Source organism: Melospiza georgiana, chromosome 18 (genome assembly GCF_028018845.1).
Source record: "Melospiza georgiana isolate bMelGeo1 chromosome 18, bMelGeo1.pri, whole genome shotgun sequence".
Taxonomy (NCBI): domain Eukaryota; kingdom Metazoa; phylum Chordata; class Aves; order Passeriformes; family Passerellidae; genus Melospiza; species Melospiza georgiana.
Window position 1 is genome coordinate 12,105,611 of NC_080447.1, and position 20,700 is coordinate 12,126,310.

At 44.2% G+C, this 20,700-nt stretch overlaps 1 protein-coding gene across 1 annotated transcript in view; it reads left to right on the top strand.

Moving 5' to 3' along the window:
* Positions 1-20,700, top strand: part of FBXW8 (F-box and WD repeat domain containing 8) — a 61,036-nt gene that overhangs the window by 11,370 nt on the left and 28,966 nt on the right. Inside the window, exon 5 of the mRNA XM_058037260.1 lies at positions 16,258-16,415. Coding sequence (XP_057893243.1) covers positions 16,258-16,415 — 158 coding nt within the window. The remainder of the gene's footprint in view (positions 1-16,257; positions 16,416-20,700) is intronic.

Genomic DNA, 20,700 nt, shown 5'->3' on the forward strand with positions numbered 1-20,700 from the left:
AGTGGGTACTGCCCACTGCACCTTCCATAGAGTGTGTAATGCCCACTGCACCTTCCATAGAGTCTGCATTGCTCACTGCAGCTGCAGCAGGGTCTGCACTGCCCACTGCACCTTCCATAGAGTGTGTAATGCCCACTCCACCTCCTATAGAGTGTGTAATGCCCACTCCATCCTCTGTAGAGTGTGTAATGCCCACTCCATCCTCTGTAGAGTGTGTAATGCCCACTCCATCTTCTATAGGGTGTATAATGCCCACTCCATCCTCTGTAGAGTGTGTAATACCCACTCCACCTTCTATAGAGTGTGTAATGTCTACTCCATCTTCTGTAGGGTGTGTAGTGCCACTTCACCTTCTGTAGACTGTGCAATGCCCACTCCAACATCTGTGGAGTATGTGATGTCCAGTCCACCTTCTATAGAGTGTGTAATGCTCCTTCCATCCTCTATAGAATGTGTAAAGCTTGCTCCATTTTCTGTAGTGTGTAAGGCCCCCTCCATCCTCTATAGAGTGTGTAAAGGTTGCTCCATCTTCTATGGAGTGTGTAATGCCCACTGCACCTGCTACGGTCAGCAGTGCCCACTCCATCTAATAGAGTGTGTAATGCCCACTCCACCTTTTATAGTGTGTAATGTTCACTCCATGTGTTATAGAATGTGTAATGTCCATTGCAACTGCAACAGTGTGTAGTGCCTACTCCATCCTTACCAGTGTGCAATTCCCACTCCACCTTTTTGGAGTGTGTAATATTCACTCCATGTTTACCAGAGTGTGTAATTCCTACTCCACCTTTTGTGGAGTGTGTTATGTTTACTACATGTTTACCAGAGTGTGTAATTCCACTCCATCTTCTATAGTGTAATTCCCCCTCTACCTTTACCAGGCTGTGTAATGCCCACTCCACCTTCTATAGAGTGTGTAATGCTCATTTTATCTTCACCAGAGTGTCTAATGCTCACTCCACCTTTAACAGAGTGTGTAAATCTTGCTCCATCCTTACCAGGCTGTGTAATACTCCCTCCACCTCTACTAAGCTGTATAATGCCCACTCCATCTTTACCAGTCTGTGTAGGGCTCACTCCACCTTCACCATGTGAAATCTCAGGTGCTTCCTTTAATAAATTCAAAAGCAGCACCTGTTTGTTGCTTAATTAACTTAATTCTGTTAAGAATGGATTCAGCTGCAGTTCCTGAGACAGGCTGTCCTTTAGTGACTGATGAGGATGTTTATCTACAATTTACCTCAGCAGTTCAATTTTTTATGGAACTATTCAAAAGTTATCTCATGTACAAGTAGTCCCTGTAAAAACTCAGGTGCTTTTTGATGAACTCCATCTATTGTTTTGCTGTGGAAGGACCCAGAATGTATTAAACATTTTATACATCTACTGAAAAAAAAAAAACCTTTTTAATGTTTTTTCCTAAAAATCTCTTAATCACAAAGATATCTTGTCACAGCACAAAAATAACTTTAGAAGGACTGTTACTTTTCTCCATTCTTACTTAAAAGACAACCTGGGGGGAAAATAACCCACTCAGAATAGATAAACTCAAACTTCTCTTTTCCTAATATAGAAGTTTTCTGGACCTTGGTTTAATGTTATCTATTCATGTGGTTTATACTCTTAAATACAATTTTAAGAGTCTCACAAATTTTTAGAAGAGGTTACAGTGATTCTCCCAGGAAGTGTAAGGCTTTCCTGTGTTCTGTTTGAATTTCACAGGTTCAGTAATTAGTAACCCTCCAGAAATGACATGAATAAATAAAAATTATGATATAAATAAAATTATTACATTGTCCTTGACATACCAGAGTTAAATGTGTAATGGTAGCACTTCATGTTAATGGTGTGGGACTGAGGAAACTGCTTCTAAAATACTTCAAAATTAACAGACTAGTTATAAGAAAGATGCCTGGAAAACTCTAATTCATGGAAATCCTTTTGAATGCTCTTGGACAGCTGAGAGCAGGACTCTAAAGTATCAGACAGCAAACCCAGTTGTCTCCATGCTGCTGCCAAAACCTCCAGCTCTTCTTTTCTTTCATTTTCTTCTTTGTATTTATATCCAAACGTGCAGTAAATAGTTATGCAGATTAAATTACATTTCTGAAGTATTAATAAACAAAGGTTATGAATCCTGCATATTAAATCAAATAGTCCATATTTTGGCTTGGTGTATCAGAGAAGTTGGGTCCTGACAGTTGCACACACTCTTTTCATGTTGCTTCTCCAGTTCCTCCAGTATCTCCTGATTCTCTTGGTGAATTTACATCAGGGGTGTGATACAATTAAATAATTCAGATCCCTGAAAACAGGTGAGCAGGTAAGAGACCACTGAGGGAACTCTGCATGTGTGTATCCTTTAGGAAAAAAGATGTCCACTTAAATGACTTTCCAGTAATTTCTCTGAAAATTGAATTATCTCTTTATGAAGCTGTCAGCATGTGTTTGATAAAACAACATGAAGAAATTAAAATTCAGCTGTTTGAATTTACCTAGTTAGTAAATGAAGAGTTTAGAGCATTAGAACACAAAAGTTATGTCCTTTGCTGTTTACTGCTTGTCCTTCACTCTGCTTGGTCTCTTAAATTGGTAAATGGTAAATATCAAACAAGGGAGACTTCAGTTTATAACTAAAACTTCAGAGGGCATCAGCAAATTGTGCAGAGAAATACTTTATGTGCATTTGGTAAGTATTTAGGATATTGAGGAATTTGTTGGGGTTTTGTTGTTTGCTGTGTTTTTATTTTTTAAATCCAACCATAACCCTCCCCTGTCTCTCCCAGCTTATAAAATTGAACTTAATGGCATTGTGCTTTCAAATTTGTCATAAAAGTGTAATGAATCTGGTGATCAATAACAAACTCTTGTGTTCTTTCAGTGCTGAAGAAGTAATTTAATAGCTGAGGTTTACAAAGTCAATTCTCCTCTCAGTATAAATATCAATTATCTGTTACATTTAATGATTCTCTCTCCTGTTTCACAAACGCTGTGCTCAGCTTTGCATGGGAATAATCAGTGATTACAGAGGGGCCTGTGTGTCTGAATGTGTGAGTTTGCAGGGCTTGGTGCTGCTAATCCAGAATTGTGGGGCATTTCCCAAGGATTTTCTATTCTGAATATTTTCTATTCCAAATATTTTCTATTTCTGCTCAGAGCTGCTCAGTTTTTAGCAGGTTTTTGGATCATAATTCCACTCCTGGTGCTCCAGCCCATTCCCTGGGCACGCTCCAGCCCCTCCAGGTCCTTTTTGTCCTGAGGGGCCCAGAACTGGGCAGAGGATTGGAGGTGCCCCAGGAGTGCCCAGTGCTTTGCCCTGGGACAGCCCAGGTGCCCTTGGCCCCTTGCACACCTGGGCACACCTGGGCTGGGCTGGTGCCCAGCTGCTGTCACCAGCACCTCCAGGGCTTTGTCCACCCTGTGCAGCCTCCAGCATTCCCTGGGGTGGTGATGGCCCAAGGTAGGACCCTGCACTTGGCCCTGCTGATGTTCTGTGCCAGAACTCTGCCTGGCACTGAGGTCAGGCTGACAGGGCAGTGAAATAAACAGGGCAGCAGATCTTTCTCCTTTTTAATGCCTTTATTTGAAATCAGCGCGGGTGGGAAGAACCGAGGGCTTGCACTCAATACTGCTGCTGCTGCTCCCAGGAATGGCACAGAGGAGGAGGAAAAGTGCAGCTTTGTCCACTGGTCTGTGGGCAGAGCTGGAGCTTCCATCCTCATGAGAGCATCAGGAGGTTCCCAGTTTTTCAGTTCCACATTCGAGGTCCTCTGTCCAGCCAACATCTTTTTAGGCTAGGGTGAGGTGTAAAAGGGTCTTTGGAGACACTGGATTCTGTTCCTCACGTCTAGACATCACTTTGATCTGCCAATTCCATGTTGGCTCATATTTTTTAGGGGGTTTTGGCTAGGTTTGGTGAGGGGTTTCTTTATTTCCATGCCAGCTCCGATGTCCCCTCTTCACCATCCAGGTGGCATCCTCCAGGAAGCAGCAGGGTGTCACTGACAAAAGGGGGATTCCCAACCATCAACAACAGGTAGTTCCTCACAGACATCTTTTATGAAAAATCCTTTCCTTAGGATTTTTCTTCCTGAGAAGGTGAGAGGCCTCAGGAACAAAATGCTGGGCACGATCTTGTCATCTTCACTGTCCTGCTTCAAACTCTGCTGCAAAGTAGAATCATTTTTATTTTAGTTGCTGTAGAGCTTTTTAACCTTTCTGAAAGGGAATTGATACAGGTTTTGGGCAGAGTGACTTAAACCAGGGGCTGTGATTTATAGAGGCACAGTTTGAGGTGGTTCAGGAGCAGCTCTTTATTAACCTGTGAAGGAAGCAAAGGCACAGAAATACCCAGAGAAACGCTCCAATTCCATGCACTCTCCCTTGTCCCCACGCTGCTGGCCAGGCTGAGGCCAGGAGATGGCAGAATTTCAGGGATTGATTGAGTGCAACCTGAGCTGGGAGCCGAGGTGGCAGCGAGCAGCTCCCCTTTGTGCTGCCTGCCATCAGATAATTCAATCTGGCCTGCACGCAGAGCTTCTTGTGTTTGTCATTAAAATTTCATCCCGGTGGTTACCAGGCTTGTTTTCTGGGTCAGCCCCTGAGTCCCTTTTCATTTGAGCCAGCGGTGTTTGTGGTTACCTCACTCCCAATCAATGCTGGATTCGCCAGCCTTTCTACAGTTACAGTCTCGAAGGATCTTCTCTAAAGGGATGATGTTCTCCCCCTCATCCCCCATTCAAATGGAGTTTCAGCCCCAAGTCAGAGCTTACTTAAAGCAATTACATAGCTGCTTGCTTGGCTTTTAGAAATTCCTGCTGGTGATGAGGCTCCCTGAGCCTGATGCTGTCACTTACTGTGCAGAATGCCTGCATTGCTTCACTTTCTCTTACTAAAATCTTGATTTATATGGGGCTTTTTAAAGCAAATGCTTGTTCAGGCAGTAAAATTGCTACTTTTTTGCTACCTTTTTTTCTTTTGCTACCTTTTTCTCAGAGGTTGGGTCCTCCTGGACAGTGTGATCTCAGAACATGCATCTGGTCCTTGTTTGGCCTTGTCATTCCAGAGGATCCCATGGTGTGATGTGCCCATGGCATGTCCTGTGCCTGTTGCTCCTGACTGGCTCTGAAATCCTCACCTGTGGCTGTTCTTGAGCCCTGGGGTGAGCTTGCCTTGTGCTGCTGGTGCCTATCTCACCTCACAGCTCACCCCTGAAACCACACCAGCTGGGCTTTGAGGGGGATCTGTTAATTTTTTAATGCTTACAGAAAAGGCACTGTGGCTTCACTTCTCCTGGTGATGGCTCTGCAAATAAAACAAAAGAGTCAGACCAGAGTCAGAGCACCCTTCCCAAGACCCAGAACTATAAACTATCATCTTCTTTTTCTTCAGTTTTGCATGACTGAGTGGTGGCCTGGTAGTGAAGAGCTTGGCCACAAACTGCATTAGCAGATGCTCTGAGGAGTTCCTGCACCTCTTACAGACTGGGAAATCAGCCCTGGCTGCTCTTGAAATTTTAATTTCAGATGTTTTCCTCCTTCCCCCCTAAGTACTGCCAGCTTTCCTTGAGATTTGAGGAGTTAGGACTGGTGATATTCCTCTGCTGATTGCTTTGATAAACCAACAGATTCGCATTTCTCCCTTTTCAGGGTGGGGCACACCTGGCACAGGTGGTGCTTCCCCAAGTAATGCTTGGTAAAGGCAATGAGAAGCTAAGGAAGAGCTTCCTAAATATCCTGTGTGGTTTCTTAGGGGAATCTGGACATCTATTTCTCATGCTGACATGATTTTATACAGTTCTTCATTCTGGGAGCACTCACAAACAATTTGGGCCTTTCAGTTTAACTCATTTTGAGCAACATCTGCACACAAGTAGCTGCTCCTTTATGGTGAGTTCCTTTGTTCTCTTCCATCACCTTCCACTCCACTTTGCTCCTGCTCAAAGGTGACCTGCAAATGACTTTTTAGAAGCTGGGCTTGCCACTCTCTTTAGTTTCATAATGATGTGTGAAACTAGCCCGAAAGGCTTGAAAAAGCTTTCCTGCACTTTTAAAAACTTCATGTCAACTCTCATCTAATTTGGATTTTTTGCTATAGGGCTTGTGGGTTATTCTCAAGGTATTTATTATTAGCTCTTGCATCTTAATTCAGTGTGCAGACCTGAGGAAACCAAAATATTAATTAGTAATGAAAATGAATCAAAGTTAACAAACTGAAGACTTCCAACAGCCTGGATAAACCCCTGCCTTGTTTAATTGCCTAAATTTCACTTCCAGGATGCCACAACTTTCATAGTTTCTCCCTCCCCTCCCAGTGACTGCGAGCCAAGATGTCAAACAAAGCAGAAGGTGAAAATAATTGCTTTTTCCTTCAACCTTCCCCAGACCTTTTGTGCTCTCTTCACTCATTGCTGAGGGGCAGTGTTAGGGCTCCTCTTTCCACCCTGAGCAGGGCAGTGACATCATGAGTTCAGAGGGTGACAGATGAGCAGGGGCTTAGGTAAGGTGGTGTTAGTGACAGCCAGGCTGCCTTTTCTGCCAGCTCCTGAAGAAAACCTTTCAGGTGAAACCCAGAGTGGGGTTGGGTTGTTGGGTGTGCTCAGTGGTGTCAGGTGTTGAGGATTTACCTGCCCTGCACTCATCAGCTCATGGCACCCATCGGGGAAAGCAGCTGAAGGCTCTTGGTGTCAGAGCAAACAGGATGGGATTGTTGTTGTATTAAACAGGGAGGGAGTTTTGAGTTGATTTGGGGTTTTTTTTTCATTTATGAAGCCTGATCTGACTCTCTGGAAGCTGCTTTTGCAACCTGCCTGGAGCTCTTGGTTTGCCTCTGGGTTTTGTGGGCACAAGCAGTAATTTTGAGCTTGTAAGGCCAGACAAACCCATCCTTCTTTCTACTAAACTTCTTGAAGATTCCATTTTTACTCTTTGGGCTGTCACTATCAGTGCCTGGAGCTCAGGTGCTGCCCCTCCTCCTCTCTGCTGCTTGCAGCCTGTTGCAGTTTGTGTTCCTTCCAGAGCAAACAGATCAATTTCCAGCATGCTCCAGTGGTGTCTTCTCACCTCTGTCTGCAACTGGAGCCACTGTTTTTATCTGTTCTTTGTCCTTTGTGACATGATAGGGCTGATGGAGCAGTGCCTTCCCAGATTGCATCATAATGCCTCCTGAATTCTTATGGAAAAGATAATTTTTTTTTTTCTCCTGTACCCACAGTAATTTGTTTCCTTGGTAGAGGAGCTGCTTTAATTAATGGGCCTGGGCTGATGCAAGCCACTGGAACCTTGAGCTAGGGGATGGGAGATTTTTTGCCTTAAAAATCAAATTATTAGAAACAGTGTGGCTTTTTCTAATTGCTGCTTTTATAAATGTTCATTAAAATGTTTTCCTTACAGTACAACCCTTTGGCTTGTTTCTGTTCCCTTGGTATGACATTTGCATGCACTTAATATAGAAGGTGAGGCAGAAGCAGTGAGGATGGTGAAATGTTAATTTTGTTACAGATAACTGTGCTAAGCTGCAGAACTACGCACTGCAGCAGCTTAACCCACTTTCTTGAGGGATAATTACCTAAATAAAGCCCTAAAAAGAAAGGTAGCAGCTCTCTGCAGCTTCATATTTGTGAGGGTTCCACAGATGGGCGTGGGTTGGTAAATTGGAAAGTTGGGTTCCCAGCAGAAGAGCTTGGGAACCGATCACAAGGATGCTCAGAATGGATTTCCTACATGCTAAATCTGAAAGTGCTTCCAGACCCATTTTGGGACACATTAGTCACATTTTTCATGGCTGCACTCATATATCAAGCAGCCCAAAAGTACATTTGGATGAAATCAGGGCGATTAATTTTCTACTCTGCATTCTTCTACCAGTATTAGGATTGTTTCAGACTCTGGTTTTGGTTTACCCCCATCTGTTTTTCCTTGTGTTTTATGGTGTAGCTTTCTGCTATGTAATAGAAAATTTTCTCTTCCCTGTTCCATTTGTGTTTTATTTTTGGCCATTGTGTTCTATTTATATTCCTTTCTGCCATGGCAAGTAGCTCTTTTCTGCTACTGTTAGTTTTTCCTGAATCCTTTCCTTAAGGAATCCTTCAGTCAAGCTACCTGTTGGTTAGAGTTGGCAAAATCCAAATACCTGAGAGTGAGAATGCAGAGAGAATGGGAAACTTTTACCTTTTCCAGTCTTTGAGGCTCCTCATCCTGTGGTAGATGTTTCTGAGTGTCCCTCACTCATCCCTCACTTCAGAGGAATACAAAGAAGGTGCTAGAATCCCTTGAATTCCAGTGTTTTTAGTTGTGATTGAGGTACCTCCCAACATGCCATGGTTCTGAAGGGGAGGTGTTTTGAAATTGGACATTGAGTTGTCACTGTCTCACTTGAGCTGGCAGAGAAGATGGAGCTCAGGGTCAATCTGAACCAATTTGAAGGTGTTTGGGCTTGGGTTTGCATCTTTAATTGGGCCTTATTCTTGAGCCTGCTGAGGGGGGCACTGGCTGATACCTTAATTAAACACAGGAAGGACTGGAGAGTTGCTTGTGGTGGAATAAGGATGAAAGCTCTGAGGTGCTTGTTGGAGCAAGACAATGCAAAATACTCATTATTTTACTTGCTTATCAACAGGCATCTGCTTAAACAGAGACTGTTACTGCAGCAAAATTCCTACTGACTTCAATAAAATGCACTGACATTGTAAGGACTTCATAATAAGACCTTTTGAGTATTAACAGATGGTCCCTGACTGCCTGAAACAAAGTTGTTGGGTTTTTTTTTTTGGTTTGTTGATCACCGCAGGTATCTGGAAACCGAACAGACTTTGCCTTCTGGAAATCAGACCTGACTGTGAAACAAAGGGGGTTCTTTCTCCTTCCTTTTCCTTGCTACAGACTCTTTAGAGAAAATACGGAAAATGTAAACTGGTTTCTGGTGGGTTTTATCAGAAGTCTTTGGTGACCAGCCCAGTTTAGTGCAGCGAGCCTTGCCCTGGAGGGGTGTGCTCGAGGCAGCACCAAAAGTGAGTGGCACCAGCATTCTGTCTGAACAGAAACCCAGCAAGGGCCCTGTTGACCCTGTGGTTTGAAGTGAAATTCTGCAGTGCCAGCAGTCCCCCAGCCATGAAGGAAAGCAGTTTGTCTTTGCTGCTGCCATGGACTGAATGAGCGGAGTCTCGAATGTTTGGAAAATGTTCCTGTTAACAGTTTTTCTTTTGTGTATTTGTCAGTTTATATATTAGTTGCAGTTGTACTTTGCACAAACACTAATTAGACAGCCATCAACACTCAGGGCCAAAGCCTTACTAACAATGCAACTGTGATAGCAGTGTCTTAATTGGTTGAGTATAATTGTCATTAGGCAACCATAAAGACATCTGGGGCTCTGGAGAGGGATCAGCCTCCCCCTCCTCCTCTTCCCCAAATTTGTTCTGGCTATTGCTATCCAGCACAGTGGAGCTTTTTCAGATGAGATTCTGTGTTTTGACCAGTTTCCTGATGTTTTTCTCCTTATGAAATCGTCTGCCTCTTCAGCACCACTTCATTAGGGCTGTGCCAGCCTCCAGCTCTGCTTCCTCCCACATGTGCTCTGCACTCCACCACCTGCTTCCCAGACATTCATCGTGGGGCAGCAGCAGCTTTTAACCCCAGCTCCTCTGCTTTCACTCATGTGGGAGAGCACAGCAAAATGTCCTTCTCATCACTGCCACTAAAAAGCAGTCACAATGCTTTTGGTTAGTGAATAGTTATTTTTATTGTACATTAATTTAATTTCTCACAGTTTTTCTATGCCATATGCATTCTACCTATTGTTGCTCCATTTCAGCAAGGTTTTGATGCATCATTCCTGAATATCCAGGCTAATTTTTACAGCTAGATCCATATCTGGCCAGAATTAGAGAATGGGCTTGTTGAGAAGTATATTTAGAAAAATACAGCTTGTCCATTCTCTGCTGCTGCTTCTCATGTGTCTATACTGAAATATTCCAAAGGGCAAAGTGGAATGTGAGTCCATCAAAGAAGCTGAGTTATTTGTGTGGAGAGGCTCTGTTGAACATCAGAGAAGGGAAAATGTGTGAGTAGAAAGAGCTGGGAGCCAGGTGTGGTATGGTGGAAGGTATCAGGAGAGGGGGAAATTGGCCTTGTGAGCAACAGGCTTCTTGTTGGTCCCTGTTGTGCTCAGGAGAGCAAGACTTTGGACAACCTTTCTAAATGAAATGAAGCAGGTGTGGTCTGTAATGTGGGTTGTTTTAGGGTTTGGGTTGTTGGGTTTGCTCAGTGGTGTCAGGTGTTGGAGGATTTACTGCCCTGCACTCATCAGCTCATGGCACCCATCAGGGAAAGCAGCTGAAGGCTCTTGGTGTCAGAGCAACCAGGATGGGATCATTGTTGTATTAAACAGGAAGGGAGTTTTGAGTTGATTTGGGGTTTTTTTTTTTCACTCCAGCAGGAAGCTAAGTGGGCATTTCATTGCCATCTTGGTAGAAAATTCAGTAACTGAGAGGGTTTGGAGTGCTGGGCTTGTTCTTGGGCAGGACTTGCATCTGGGGTTATTTCATTGAGTGATCCAAATGAAAATTTCAGGGCAAAATGTAAAAGTTGTGGTGGGAAATGAATAGAAATCTTGAAATTATCTAGAAATAGTGCAGTGTGTTCCTCTCTCCAGCCAGCTCTGTTGATAGGGCAGATTTGCCAATTATCTGCAATAAAGCAGCCTTTTTATTTTTTTTACAGCAAGGCAGTGCTTTAATAGTTTAAAAGCCTTTTGTTGTGGTTACAAATTGAAAGTGTGGTGCTCTTTACAACAACATTAAATTTTTTTTTTTTTTTTGCTTTCTGAATTGGATTCATCTGTGTTTGAAATTTTTCCAGTTCAGTCCTGGTGCAGGCCCAGTGCTCACTGGAAATGGGCAGTGGAGGAGCTGGTTTCTATCTCCCATTTCCCCAGGCTGCTTCCCTGCAGCTCCACTCATGATCCCACCATGGTCTTGTGGAACATCTCTCCCAATCCTTCAGCTCTGCTATGTGGGAGTGCCCTGGGAAGGATGGGAATGGTGAGAAATGGCAGAGGAGGGATACAGGAAGCCTTGGGAACCTTCCTGTGGAATTTCTCCTGTGCTGCCACTGTTGGGATTTCTGGACAGCCATGGGGGGAGCTTTGGTGGGCTCTTGCAGGGTTCTCCTGGAGTCTCCCTGGTCTGTGTCACTGGAGGAGCACAGGATGCTCTCAGGGATTGCTGGGCAGTGTCAGAGCTCTCTGGGGACAAACTCTGGTGTCCTGCAGGTCCATGGCACAGGAATGGGAATCTCCAGCATGAGCTGATCCACCAGGGAGTGGAGGAGGGAGGAGGAGGCTGCAGGCTGGGCTGGTGCAGACCCTGCCAAACAGGTCCCAGCAACACCACATCAGAATTTATTTCATCATCAAATTGATTTCAAACCAATGGCCAGAAGTGTTTGGTGGTGCTGCTCCAGTTTGAGCTTGGCTCAGAGGTGGTTCAGGTGGTTCTTCATGAGCAGAGAACAGTTCAAACTAAATTTTGACTTGATTGAATTCTGAGATAAAATGAATTTAAGGATTTACTGTGGTGCTGTGATGTTGTTTCTCTAATTCCAGGATTGCAGTCAATGCATTGTTATTTTTGGTGGATCCCTTGTGTTCCAGGCTGTGGAGGGAAACCAGATGAAGTGTGCCCTGAGAATTATCCAGCCCTGGGTCTCTCCTCCTGCCATTTTTTCCTTCTCTCAGTCTTTGTTTTCACATCTCCAGCCTGGACTGTGTGAGAGCTACACTAGGAGGAGATGCTGTTCTTCCTTGTTTATTTAGAGATGAAAACAAATATTCTCTCCCTGAGTTCTGTCCAGTCTACCAGTGTTTTATGTCTCCCCTGAAACTCACTTTTCAGTGACAAGAGAATTTTGGCTTCCCTTGGGAGGAATCTGCTGCTCTTGGCAGTCAGGAGAAGCTCAAAAACATGACCCCAACCAACCCTAACATAAGGAAACAAAAAATCACTTCAGAATTAAAATGCTTCCAAAACATTGTGTGCCTCTTGTTGAAGGGGCCTGCAATCACCTGTCCTGTTGTGGTTTATATCCAGATTTTGAAGCAAAATGAGCCCTTTGCAGTTTTGCAAACTGAGGAGATTTGTTGTGATCTGATCTGTGCTCCGTGTCCAATCCATCATGAAACATTTTGCTTTGGGGAAGATGTTTCTTGGCCTGTTCTTGTTAGATTGTGCTGCTGTAAATTGGAAATGAAAGCAGGATTCAGAGAGGTTTGGGCCTTTTTTGCAGAGAAAGAGAAAGGGAGAAGTGTCCCACCCTGTTCTCATTTCCCTGGGTGCTCCCCTGTCAGGCACAGCAGAGGAGGCAGTGACAAGGACAGGCTTCCCTCTCTTCCTGATCAATTAATGTGCATCTCTCTCTGCCTGACAGATTTCACCACCCCCCTGGGCGCTTTAATTCCTTCTGTAAATTGGAGCCTTTCCACCAGGAGGTGGGGAGGGATCTGCTCCCAGTACCAGGAGCCCTGGGCATGGCACTGCCCAGAGAATGGGAAACCTGAGTGCAACTCCCATGTCCCCTAAACCTTCCTTTCCTTATTTTTCTTGTAATTAACTGGTTTCTTCCTCATAAGCACAGCCAGATTCCCAACCCCCAGACCTCTGAGGCTGGTAAGAATCACTTTTCCATGAGACTTTTCCCCCACAAGTCAGCATGTAACAACAAAGGTGACAGAACAGGAAGCACCTTTGATTTTCCAAAAGAATACCAAGTGTCAGCTATGCCAGAGGAAGACATCTGACAATGTTACTTATCACAGTTTTGTCAAAACTGGCCTTAAATAATTACAGAACTGTGGTCTTTGACTAGTTGTAGAAGCTTCTCTACTTTTTCTGTGATTTTTTTCCCCTTTAAAAGTCTTTTGTGTGGTCATAGATGGCCCAGAGCAGTTTATCCATGTTTGCTGTGTAACAACCTTCTTTCATTCAGATATACTCAATATTATCTGAAAAGTTTAGTTCTGTTTCTTTATTTCCTCATTGACAAGCTGATGCTAAATTACCGTTTTTGTGATATTTTAATGAGCCTCCTGCAAAAAAGGAACCTTAATTCTAAAGACAACACTTAGTTGAATTAATAAATTAATTAATTAGTCTTCAGAGATGTAGGTAAATTGATCTGTTGATGAGACATCAAGAAATTTCTTCTATAAAAAGAAATTTCTTCCTATAAAGAGCAGCAGATTGGGTGGGTGCTGGTGTGGTCATAGATAAATGCTCTGGTTGAACACAACCAGAAATCTTGAAAGACTGAAAAGAACCAGTTTGAAGTTTTGCCATGATGTAATTTAGGCTTGTTCCTGATTTCCTTTTTTCTCCTGAGCCTGGCTCTTCCTGTGTGTTAGTTGCAAAGTGGATACTGATTGTGGTGGCTCAGTTGTGTGCCGCAGAATCACAGGGTGAACTGGGTTGGAAAAGACCTTTGAGAACATCAAGTCCAACCTGTGATGTGACCCAGCAGTTCCTCATCAGCTGAACCATGGCACTGAGTGCCACATCCAGGACAGTGACTCCACCACTGTGGGAATCAGACAAACAGAAACTTCCACAGACTCTGAAGGGTTTGATCTGCAGCCTTAGAAAAAGGCTGGATTGATGTAAAAATACAACACAGAGACATTAAGCAGAAAAATCATAAACTTATGTTTCTATAGTTGTAAGAATGTGCCTTAAGTAAGTGAGAAACTGCATTGATAAGATGGTGAGGGGTTTATAATGTAGGAGTGGGGTTGTGTGGAATAACTTCTAAACTCTCAGCTTATAATAGAAGCATCTGTGTGTCTGTGAGACAGAAGCCTATTGGACAAAAGTACCCTCAGTGCAGCAGAAGTAAGTAAAGGTGATAGGTTAGAAAAGCAAAATAAACCTTGTGGCATCTATTCATTGGGTTAGAAAGTTCTATATTGTCTTGTAACAAGGAACTTGTGACCATTTTGAGTTATGACTGATTGCTTGCTCCTCTAAATCTCACAGCCTCAGAGACTGATGTTTATCTGAACAATAAATCCTTCTTAGCCCAGCTGTGGTGCCATCCCTTCATTAAAAGCTGTGAAATGATACACCACCTCCCTGGGCACAGTCTCTCTTTCAGTGAAGAATTCTTTTCTGATGTTCAGTCTAAACTTCCCATGGCTCAGCTTGTGTCCTCTCATTCTGTCAGTTGTTACCTGGGAGAAGAGGCCAATCCTCCCTGGCTACAGCTTCCTGTCAGGGGGTCCTGTGAGGTCACCCCTGACCCTTCTTTTTCCATGCTAAACAACCCCAGCTCCCTCAGGAGCTCACAGGACTCAGAGTTCCTCACAGGACTTGTGTTCCAAGCCCCTCACCAGCCTTGTTTCCCTTCTCTGGATACACCCCAGCCCTAAATGTCCTTCCCAAACTGAGGGCCCAGGACTGGACACAGCACTCAGGGTAGAGCCTGACCAGTGCTGAGCACAGGGGCAGGATCACTGCCCTGCTCCTGCTGGCCACACCATTCCTTGTACTTCCAATTTCATTTACCTGCCTGCCCTGGTAGACTTTGTGCCACATTCAATAAATGGGGCTAAAATGGGCCAAGCTGATGGTTTTGTGCACAGGGGGCTGGGGAGGATCAGTGTGGGAGCTGTTTGAACCCATCCTTGTCCCTTCCTCCCTTCTGCTGCAGCCACCTCCTTGCAGGTGCTGTGGGGTTGTTGGTATTGGGTTATGGATTTTTCTGATTTAGAGATGGGGCAACTGAGAGGTGTTTGAAAAACTTTTATTCCATTTTCAGTCTCATGAGAAGGGTGAGGCAATACGGATGTTAGAATTCACACCATCAAAATCAGAAGCTAATTTTTTCCCTAATTACAATACACTTGTAAGTGTTTCTTGGCCTGTCAGCTTTTTGCCACACCGTGCTGTAAATGCCTTAAAGCCAATCATCTAAAACTGCCCCTCATGGGTCCCACCACAATGCATCTTTCATAGTTCTGTTTCTCCAAAGTATCCAGTCTTATTTGTGAGCCCATCCTTTGAAACTTGTTTGTAGCTCCATTTCTCTCCCAACAATATCTGTCCCATTCCATGGCATTTCTAACTTAGCATTTCTTGTCTCAAGGTTTGCATGCAGATGCACACTGTGTGGGCCTTCTGTCAGGCTTTGAGAATTCTCTACAAATTCATTTCCCACATTTCCCCCTCTCTCTTGAAGAGAAAAAACTTCTTTGATGGCTTTGTTTATTGTTTGCTGTGCACAGTGAGGTGTACAAGGCACTGTCACTAACATTGTCACTATAACAATCAATACATGTAAACTTACTTTGTAAAGGTTTTTTAGTTAAGGTGTAAAACTATGTTTTAAACAAGTCATCCAACTATGATCTATCCTCTGTTTTAATTTGATTTGTCAAATGATTTAGTTTTTGAAGTTGTTTATGGATGAACTCTGAATGGTCAGATAAATTTATACAATGCAGTCCTTCAGATCTTTATAACTATGATTATATGCAGTTTGCATACAGATCCATACTATGCTGTGGCATTCACATTCTCTGAACATAGAGAATGTGAGAGAGACATAATTTTCTCTCCCAGGATTTTTCCTGTTTGTTTGTGGATGGACTCTAAACGGTCAGATAAATTTACACAACACAATCATTCAGATTCTTTATAACTATGATTATGTGCACAGTTTGCATACAGATCCATACTGTGCTGTGGCATTCACATTCTCTGAACACAGAGAATGTGAGAGAGACATCATTTTCTCTCCCAGGATTTATCCTGTTGGTTTGTGGATGGACTCTGAATGGTCAGATAAATTTATACAATGCAATCCTTCAGATTCTATATAACTATGATTATATGCAGTTTGCATACAGATCCATACTATGCTGTGGCATTCACATTCTCTGAACAGAGAGAGACATCATTTTCTCTCCTAGGATTTTTCCTGTTTGTTTGTGGATGGACTCTGAACGGTCAGATAAATTTATACAATGCAGTCCTTCAGATTCTTTATAACTATGGTTATGTGCACAGTTTGCATACAGATCCATACTGTGCTGTGGCATTCACATTCTCTGAACAGAGAGACATCATTTTCTCTCCTAAGATTTTTCCTGGAGAAGCACAGAGAGAAGAAGAGAAAACAATCCTTATCTCTCTACGTAAGCTTTCCATCAAGTTATAAAAATTCTCTGTTGTTAATTTCTCAGGTGGGTGATGGCTCCCTTGTTTTGCAGGTACAGCTCAGGGGAGGTGAAGCTGTGGGACACCCGCACCTGGGACTACAGAGCCCCTGTGCTGGCAGCAGTGGCAGGCCCTGGAGGGGCTGGAGCCCTGCCACACGTCTCCTTTGTGAGGATCAACAGCTCCCTGGCCGTGGCTGCCCACGAGGACGGTGAGCAAGCACAACTCTCCTCCCTATTAAAACAACAACAAAAAAAAAAAAAAAAAAAAAAAAGGCTTCGCAAAAATGAAGCAGCTGTGCTCAGCTTTTTGTGTGTCTGTAATCCTGTGTATCCACACACACGCACACACTTGCTTTTATGTGAGAAAGTTGGCCAATAACCCTAAATGCATTAGGAGGCATTGGAACATAGCACCCATTAAAGCTGAGCTTTAATTCCTACTGGAGCTGCTGCACAAAGCTTGAGTGCCAGGCTGTAGTCCAGCCAAGCTATCTTAAGCAAATAACTTGTTTTGCTATAAAAATATTAAATATTCTTCCACCAGCCTTCTCCTCTGGCCAAAACTCCCTTGGGGTGCTGTGGAGCTTTGTTATGGGGATGGTGGTAAACTTGGATGGCTGATTAATCCCCATCCCTCTCACTCTTGGCGTGGTGTGTGGATGCACTGAAGTGTTGGTTTGCAGTGCTGGGTTGTTGTTATATTCTTGGATTTAAAGAAATGAAAGCTTTCACCTAGTATTTAGTGAAACCCTCATAAAATCCTGGTTGTGTGCATTGTTTTAAATATCCTTAGAGGGTTTCTGTAATGGACAACAAGAGCCAGAGACCAACATCTTCTGGATGTGGGAACAGCAATTAAAAAAGTCAGGTTTGGACAGTACCGGCCATCTGGGATCCTAAACTGAGGGGCTCGGGCAGATCTCAACTCCCATCATCTTTAAAATATAAAATTTGATACTTAAAATGTCTCTTGGGTACAAATAAAGAATATTTGTAAGTTTAGAGGGCTTTGTACACACACTGTCTTTGATCCTGGTGTGTCTACAGGTGAAAACCAAACAAAAGGTGGATGGATAATCCAAACAAAATCCTTAAGCTCCACTTTTATTTTAGAAGTAAATTAAATGCTTTATGTGTTTTAAGATTCTTAGCATCCCTAGCTGGTTTTCTAGCTTGGATCTTGCCAGGATGGTTTTCTGTGGGTAAAAATTGTAAATAGGCAACATTTTCTGACAACAGCAAATCTGGTGTTAATAATATTATTATATAAATTATAACACAGGTTTAAGTGCTGGCTTTTTTTCCAGTGTTCCAAACAACGACTAGCAGAGGGTCTTTTGTTTGTTTTCTAGTTTCCCACTGACTAATCTAATAATTTGTCTGGGTTTTTTGCCTGTCATATCCCTTGCTGTCAGTGCTGTGACTGAACTAGTTTGCATAAAGCTCGGCGTCTTTTATTCTTTTGGGTAGAGAATTTAATAGGCTCTGTGATATGGCAGTTACTCTGATTTGAGAAGCCTTGGTCAGAATAGATTAGTTTCTATGGGAATAGGGAAATAAAAAGACCCATTTTAGCAGTGTTTACTAACTGCAAGCCGAAAGCACATATTTACAGTTTGCTGGAGAGAGTTATTTTAAATTTTGGGGAGGGAGCGGACGGCTTTGAAGATAATGTGTTTGATTGTTCTTTGTTGTACTTTTCCAGCTCCCTTTCCTCTTTGTTTGTAAGTTTGACTAACCCAGAGGAGCCATCTGCTCGTGTTGGAGGTGGTGCTGTCAGGCAGTCTAGACTTCCCTGGCTGGCCCCGACACCATCCCTGGCTGCTCCCGGTCCCGCAGGGCTCCCGCGGTGCTGGCCCTGCTTCCCCATCCCAGGGAAGGGCTGGCAGGCACTGCCTGCCCTGCTCTGCCCCTCAGCTCCTTCCCCAGGCACACCAAGGACACAGGGATGTCCTCCTGGGATGCCCTGGCCAAAGTGGGTTGTCACTCCTTGGTGGCCCTGGAGGAAAATGGGATTGTGGTTGCTGATGGTGCCAGCCTTGGGCTGCAGGGATGGGGAGAGGAGGGAGGAATGGATGAGGAGCAAATGAAGTTCCCTGTGCCCGTGCCAGCGCTCAGTGGGGGCACTGGATGTACACCTGGGGCAACGGGACTTGGCAACTCGAGCCACAGTTGTGATTTTTGAATTCCAACCCACTGGCCTCATATTTCTTCTGCCTTGTTTCCTATTGTCAGCACTGGCAGCGCTCCAGTTTGATTTTACCACTAATTGTGTTGCACGTTACCGAACTGAAATGAATCAAATCAAAATGCTTTTCCTGGAGCATTAGATAAAGCAGGCGAGGGTTCTGGGTAATGAGCAGATGCTGCTAATGCAGGGACAGGAGAGGCCTTGCCAGGACTCCATCTGCTCCATGCTTGCCTGCCTTTGGCTGGGAGCCACAGCTTTTGGGAAACAGCAGTCTGCTTCAGCCATCCCTCTCCCCCCTGCGCTCTGGAGTTGCATGGTTTGACTGGCAAACAATGTGCAGCAACAGGAGAACAGAACTTTTTCCTGCTGTCCTTTAAATGCCACAGCCACCCTGCTGCAGGCACGGTGGGGAACACGGCCCTGCTGCCCTGCTTGTACCCCCTCAGGCCCACTGTGAGGAGCTGGTGGCTTCCCAGGCTGCAGGGGAAGCACAGGAGGGTGCTTGCTGCAGGGATCAGAGGTGCTCCTGCCTGCTGCAGCCTCCAGGAGGGGAATTTCGGCAGTGCTGCTTTTTGGATTTCTGTGCTCTTGTCCTTTCTGGTGCCCCTAAAGCTGCCTGGGGGTGTTGTCCCTTCTGTACCCTCTTTGCAGAGTGATGGGTTTGGTGTCCCTGAGTGCCAGGATGTGCTCCAAGAGAGCAGGAGCATTCCAGGCTGGCTGGAGTGAAGGAAGAAATGTCAGAAGAAAACTGCAGGAGAGGGGCTGGGATGTTTATTCCCATTGGGTGCAGATCTCTTGGTTTGGGTGAGTGGAGTGTGATTTCCCATCCCAGTCATGCCATTCCCCACACTGGGAATGAAACAGGGTCTGTGCCTTCTCTGAGGGATGGTGTTGTGTGGAAATCCCTGGAAGAAGGGTGATGGGGGTAAAATCTGGGAACATTTAGTGGGAGCTGGTGTGGTAATGGTAGTGTGAGTAAAAGGCCCTTGTCACTGAGGTCTGATCTCACTATTTGTACCCTCAGGACCTGCTGGAAGTGAAAATTAAATGTAAAACGTTGGTTAATGAACTTCAAGTATCTACTAAGGTTAAATTAGTGTTTACCAAAACACAACTAGAAATGTTTTTGGGAAAAACTCAAAAATTCACAGCGACAAGTTTTGATCCTCCAGGCTGGTGCTCATTTCCACCCATGCTTTTCTTATATTGGTTGTACTTCATAGAGATATGATGTAGCTGAAAATTATAAGGAAATAAATTCATATTCCCACTTTGGAGCAAAAAAACCCCACCTGTATGGAGCCAGAGAATCACAGAATAGCCTGAGTTGGAAGGGACCCACAAGGATCATCAATTCCAAGGGTTTTCAAAAGGTGAAATAGAGTTTTATTTTATTTAAATCAAGGTGGCAAGACCACAGCTCTGAAACAGGACAAGCACCATGGAGATGATGTGAATTCAGCACCTTCTGGCCTTCCCTTGTGTTTAGAAGCTGAAGGGAATTAACTTGTAAACCATGAGCACATTTGGATTCCCTGCTCCAGCACAGACAAAATTCTGGGGTTTTAAATATTTTTTTTTTTCAGATAATGCACATGTAGATTGCTTTACACCTCTTCCAAAGCTGGCAGCAGCCACCAGCTGACAGCAAATGCTGGTTTTAATGTGGAAGAGCTGATGCAAAGGGTCTTTAGGATCTGAGCTGGGATCTTCCACACCCACATCCAAGCTCCCCAACCAGGCAGCTCAGGTGGGCAGTGCCAGCTGTGCCCAGCTCAGGAGGGGCTCAGACAGGCTCTGTGACACTGCCAGACACAGCCAGCATAATATTTACAAATGAGATTTAGCACTGTTTGCTCTGTGGTTGTGCTGCCTTGCCCCGTCGGAGGATTAGGGGATTTTAAAGGAAAAAAAAGATACTTGGGTTTGTTTAATTTTGTAACAAATGCATTGCCTGTAATAGCAGAGAAAAACCTGTGTGGAAACAGATGTAACAGCTGCTTTTGCAGGATGTCTTTTGTGCTGCCAGCACTGCTGGTGGAGAGAGAGGAGCTCCAGCCTCCCACCTTTGACACAGCACGAGCTGTGCAGGGCTGGTGATGCTCCCAAAATCTGGGGCTCAGTCAGGACCAGCACTGCACTCTGAGGCACAGCACCTCCTGCTCAATGTTCTGTCCAAGGACTTTCCAGTCTGGAGTCAATGGCAATAAATGGACCTTTCATCAGGCCACAATTCAGAAATATATGGGTTAGGAGTTGAATTTTTTGTTAAATCTGGGGCAAAGTGATAAACGAGGCTGGTG